General features: G+C 37.4%; 1 protein-coding gene across 4 annotated transcripts in view; it reads right to left on the reverse strand.

Annotated features, from left to right (window-relative positions):
* The window catches only part of LOC108684139 (palmitoyltransferase ZDHHC5), a 9,167-nt gene extending 3,839 nt beyond the window's left edge, over positions 1 to 5,328 (reverse strand). The window contains exons 1-10 of one of the 4 annotated variants that reach the window (XM_018188255.1): positions 4,913 to 5,328; positions 4,665 to 4,789; positions 4,074 to 4,231; positions 3,828 to 4,000; positions 3,526 to 3,628; positions 2,761 to 2,814; positions 1,363 to 1,472; positions 1,214 to 1,295; positions 406 to 620; positions 160 to 327 (exon numbers count right to left, since the gene is read on the reverse strand). In XM_018188255.1, the coding sequence (XP_018043744.1) occupies positions 160 to 327; positions 406 to 620; positions 1,214 to 1,295; positions 1,363 to 1,472; positions 2,761 to 2,814; positions 3,526 to 3,628; positions 3,828 to 4,000; positions 4,074 to 4,231; positions 4,665 to 4,789; positions 4,913 to 5,004 (1,280 nt within the window). In that variant the 5' untranslated portion in view covers positions 5,005 to 5,328. Of the gene's footprint in view, positions 1 to 159; positions 328 to 405; positions 621 to 1,150; positions 1,296 to 1,362; positions 1,473 to 2,760; positions 2,815 to 3,525; positions 3,629 to 3,827; positions 4,001 to 4,073; positions 4,232 to 4,664; positions 4,790 to 4,912 lie in introns of all 4 variants that reach the window. The other 3 variants (XM_018188253.1, XM_018188256.1, XM_018188254.1) reach the window with 3 other exon arrangements.
* Between the last annotated feature and the right edge of the window lie 265 nt (positions 5,329 to 5,593).

Below are 5,593 nucleotides of genomic sequence, written 5' to 3' on the forward strand. Positions count from 1 at the left end.
AAATATTTCATATATAAGAATCGATCAAATGTAAGTACTCAGTTAATCAATCCTTCATTTTTTTTGTATCACGTGTAAATGTGTTGATATTTCTTCAAATATATATCGGATTAATATATACTTTGATTTTTCTTTCAGTAATGCACAAGTATAATGTACCTTCGTATGGGACTGGATATGGCAAGCGGAGTAGGTACTCCAATAGCTTTGATACGTTGTTGCATCGTTGGGCTGGCACCACCCTGACGTTGAGGGACCGTGGCTGGCGAACCAGTCGTCTCCGGTGATAACGGATCGGGTGTGTGACTTCGAGATCCATTCATCCCTCTAAGAACATGATGAACATAAGTACTATGCTAGAGCATTTTGCATGTTGAAAATCCTGTCATTATCTATTGTAAATACCTTGGCCTTGGATGTGGACTGCCTCTAGGATAATGTATTGGATGGCGAAGCTGCGACGGCGGAGGATGCCTGGGAGATTCGTTGTTCTCCACAGGTGGCAGGAAGAAATTGCTTTTAGAACCATGTCTTTGCAACGGCGGCGTAGGTTCGCAGTCTGCAGATTGAGACGCTGTCGGTTCCATGTCTGTGTCCGATCCATCTCGTCCGGGTGATAACTATAAAGAAGAATCAACAGTGTCATGGATCAAAGAAAGATATATCAAACAAAAAAAAATTTCTCTTTGCAATATACATTACTACATTTCCTATGAATATTAGGATCAGTTTGGATGAATGGGATATATATAAACCATAGGAGATAATCAGTAAAGGCATCTTAGGACTCTGGATTGATCAATACTGATAGATGAGGTATCATCGCTGCAACTCATATTCTACAGATGTGAGAAAAAGACGTAAATATATATGTTAATTTTTATAGTAAAACACTAAAATGTACTACGAAGCTAGTACTAGGATTGCATAACTGTTTACATTTAGTACAACAATGTTGCTAGTCATGCTATACATGCTTGAAAACTGCATAGAAGCAAAAGAGTGCTTAAGATGTAAGCTTCGTCCAAATTTCCATTTGTTTAACTATGTTAATAATAAGAAGAATACAAATCATAATAATGGTTCAAGCATCAGAATCCGAATGGTGTTCATAAAGTAAGAAGATAAGCGAGACTGCGCTAGCTCTTACCTTATTGTAAGCATTTGAACTGGCATTTCTAACACCATTGCTGCTATCCATGTAGGTCTTTACCTGGTTCTCACTGCCTATAGTAGATATCTCTGACGCACACGCTCCACGTCGCTTCCCTGAATACTTATCAGGTTTAAGTAAGCTGCAAATCATACAGAAAATTCATTATAACAAAATAATTTATGCATACAGAATTAATTTTACAATACCTTGGCTCCTTGCAATACCTTGGGTATTGTGGTCCAAACTGTGTGTGACAGCAATTGCGCAGACAACCTCGTGAAAAAGGATTGTAGCCTCCGTTAAATTTGCCTGTTACCTGAGGATTAAACTTTCAAAATGCGTTTCATCCGAAATATTTAATTTTCAGAAAACGAGAAAGAAAGCCACAAGGAAACCACGCGCCTTATAGAAAATAACAGTTTGCCAATTAGTAAGATATAAAAGGTGTGTGTGAAGCTGGCGTATCATTTTGTCAGAAACTCACTAATTATCGAGAGTTCTGGCTTTATTTTCAATAGTTCTATAGTTCTACATCGATTAAACTAATAGCTCTGCCCTTAAAAATAAAAAAAAGTGAAAAAAAAGAGACGTCAGGATCATGCAGCGTCTCATTTTGTCCTACATAAGTTTTGACAGATTCTTCTAAGATTTAAAAAAATACATAATTTTAAATGAGTTCTAGAAAGAGTTCTGGCGATAAACAATGTTATTTTCAATTTTTAGTGACTTTTTCTCCCCAAAAAAAACTTTTAGAGGAACAAAGATGACACATTGGCTAATTTTCGACAATTCTGTGAATTTCTATTCTTTTCACTGTCGGAAATCGGCCAGTATCTCATACATATTCCTTGAAAGGTGCCTTTCTAGGATAATAAAAATTGTTTCAAAAATTAACGAATAATTTATATCATCAGAACTCTTCGGAAAACGTTAGGACACATTCAGAACTAAACGAGAATTGCCATAGAACCCGCAGAACTGTCGGAAAACGGCCAGCGTCTCACACATATTCCCTAAAAGGTGCCTTTCTAGAGGTTCAAAAAATTAACAAATAATTTATATCATCAAAACTCTTTGGAAAGCATTAGGATATATTCAGAATTACACTATAAGTACTATAAATCTCACAGAAAAACGGCCAGCGTCTCACACATATTCCCTGAAAGGCGCCTTTTTAAGATGATAAAAAATATTTAAAAAATTAACAAATGATTTATATTATCAGAATTCTTTGGAAAGTGTTAGGATACATTCAGAACTACATGAGAATTCACAAAACTGTCGGAAATTGGCCAGCGTCTCACACATATTCCCTGAAAGGTGCCTTTCTAGGGTGACAAAAATTGTTTAAAAAATTAATAAATGATTTATATCATCAGATCTTTTCGGAAAGCGTTAGGATACATTTAGAATTACATGAGAATTGCGATAGAATCCGCAAAACTTTTGGAAAACGGCCAGCATCTCATACATATTCCCTGAAAGACGCCTTTCTAGGGTGATAAAAATTGTTTAATAAATTAACAAATAATTTATATCATCAGAATTCTTCGGAAAGCATTAGGATACATTCAGAACTACACGAAAATTGCTATAGAACTCACGTATCCGGGATACCGCCAGTGTCCCCCACATATTAATCCCCAAAAGTCGCCTTTCTAGGGTGATAAAAATTGTTTAAAAAATTAACAAATAATTTATATTATCAGAACTCTTCGGAAAGCGTTAATATATGTTTAGAACTACACACCCTAATTATCATAGAACTCACAGAACTGTCGAAAATTAGCCAGCGTCTCATCTTTGTTCCTATAAAAGTGATTTTTGGGGAAGGGGGGAGGGGAATCAATAAAAATTGAAACTAACGTTATTTATCGCCAGAACTCTCTCTAGAACTCTTTCTAGAACTCATCTAGAACTATTATCTTTTAAAATCCTACAACAATCTGTCAAAGCTTGCGCAGGACAAAGTGAGACGCTGCGTGAATCTGGCGTCTCAGTTTGTTTTTTCGCTTTTAAGGGCAGAACTCTTAGTTTAATCGATCTAAAACTATAGAACTATATTGAAAATAAAGCCAGAACGCTCAATAATTAGTTTCCACGAAATGATACGCCAGCTTCACACACACTGTAAAATGTTTAACACAATTGCTAAACTATTTCTAATAATGTTAAACAAATGCATTTTATTTGTCTCTAGTAAAGGACATAATACATTTCCAATGTCTAAACTTTTTTCAGCATATAAATTGATGGTGAAAAAAATGCTTTTAGAACATCGTAGAGTAGCTTAAAATTTGAGTCTTTCAACACTGAACATTATGCCATCTCTAACTAAAAAAATAAAATTTTGAAAATCTGCTCCTCACCTGTTCGTTCGTAGTACGTCCTCTGGAAACTAGGACTACGTGAAAGCCGGTCAGTCCAAAGATTGGAATGAATAAGAGCATTACCACTCCCATGAGTATGAGTCTATACGAAGATTAAGGATCTCATAAAATTGAATGTATACATCTGTTTCTTTTGGCTGAACTTTGCATCAGTTTTTCTCTTTTTTTTTCTTCAACACGAAGAGAACCATGCAAGAAGTTCAGCTGAAAAGAATAAATTCTTACATGCAGCGTTACATGCAGCGTTTTACTTTAGAAATTATTTTCTATGTAAAGGATACGCAACAATGGTATTAACTTCACTCAGCTGCTCTTTATGCTCCAGTAAGTAATATAGACAGAGCCCAAATATACTGAGCATGTGAAAACTGAGCGACAGAAGAAAAAAGAAGAAGTATCTATAATTCCTCCTACCAATGCAGTTGTTTACCCATGGGCAGTGATGATCAAATGTCTAAAAATATTAAATTAATCTCGTTAAACTTTCCTCTTATAATTCTAACAAATATTAACAAAAAAAAACATACCTCGATACAATGATTGCAGACACTGCAGTGTGAGCAACGTGGAGGTCGATAAAATTTACAAGTGACGCACCACTTCATGCGTACAGTAATGCCATTGATTTCCACGCTTTTGTATAATGGAGCTCGAAAATCATCTTCCCGATCTTCGTCAGGAGGTGCTTTAATGAAAAACTATATTGCTCCAGATTCATGGCTGCATTCCATTGCAGGCATAATGCATGAGATATCATTTTATTCTTGTTGTTCACAGAGTATTAAACAAGGATAAAATGATAATGCAATGAAATGTAGCCTGTGTCTTGCCATAAGTACCATAAACATATTTCATATAGTGAACTCTACAACATATTGGAAAGCTAATGAGATGAAATTCTATTCGATAAGAGTGAACAGAGAGAAATACTTGCACATGGAGATTATTTTCTCAGTCTTGCATGTATTATTTGAGCTATGAAACATTGAAGCATTAGAAAATGTAATACATTAGAAAAACAAAGAGTACATCCCTAGGCTGACTTGCCTGTATTTACAGTATAAGCTTTGCAGTATGTTTGTATGTATGTATACAGAGTTCACTAGTTTCATGTTTACCTTTTGGTATAACACCAGGATCCATAAACGTCGCCAGCGAGAAATTTATCACCACGAAGAAGGTAATAACTCCTTGCAGAATCGGTACCCATAAGCCCCACCGAGAGACATAGTAGTTCCAGCACCTGTGAACATGGAACATGTGAGATTCAGCGATATCCTCCAAGAAAGAGTTCCGTCTCGACGAACGTGGATCGTGCACGAGTCGCGGCGGTACGAAGGAGGAGAAAGAGAGAGGGACAACTTACGGGAAGATGAAGAAGAGTGCCGTGGAGATGAGTAGGACAATCCACGCGAACGTAGCTGGCAGAGGCCTCGTCTTCACATCGCATTTCGGCATTCTGCACGCTCCGCTCTTTCGGTGGCACACGATCAGCGCGAATCACTGACGGACAAGATTTCTGCTAGCAGGAAATATGGCCGCGTCCATCGCGAGTTCGACTCACTTGCGACACGTACGGCAATGGATCGCGGCAAGGACGGCCGCGCATTCTAGCTGCCGTTCGAGCGTCCGTGACACAACGCCGATCACCGATGAGGGAACCCTGGTCCCGGTCACTCGTGTGTCATCCCGGCGCGAAACATCGGCGGCTTTCTATCAATATTTAACGGTCAGCTCACGTACAGGTATTAGAGCGACGAGGAGCTACGAGCATACTACCTCGATGACATACATACATATATAGCGATGCATCTCGCTCCTTCGTATTCGCTGAATCTCGTGCGGCAGCGCGCGTGTCAATCCCCTCTTCGCCGTATTGCTCCGTATGTTCTGTATTTTGCCCTGCTTTTTTCTGACTTGTGAATATTCACCAGAATATAACTGGTGGAAATTTCAGGACAAGTTGATTTTTTGATTGTATTTATATTTATTTTGTCAATATATTTATAATATGTACTATATATAATATGTTATAAATATTAGATAT

This window comes from Atta colombica, unplaced genomic scaffold (genome assembly GCF_001594045.1).
Source record: "Atta colombica isolate Treedump-2 unplaced genomic scaffold, Acol1.0 scaffold126, whole genome shotgun sequence".
NCBI lineage: Eukaryota > Metazoa > Arthropoda > Insecta > Hymenoptera > Formicidae > Atta > Atta colombica.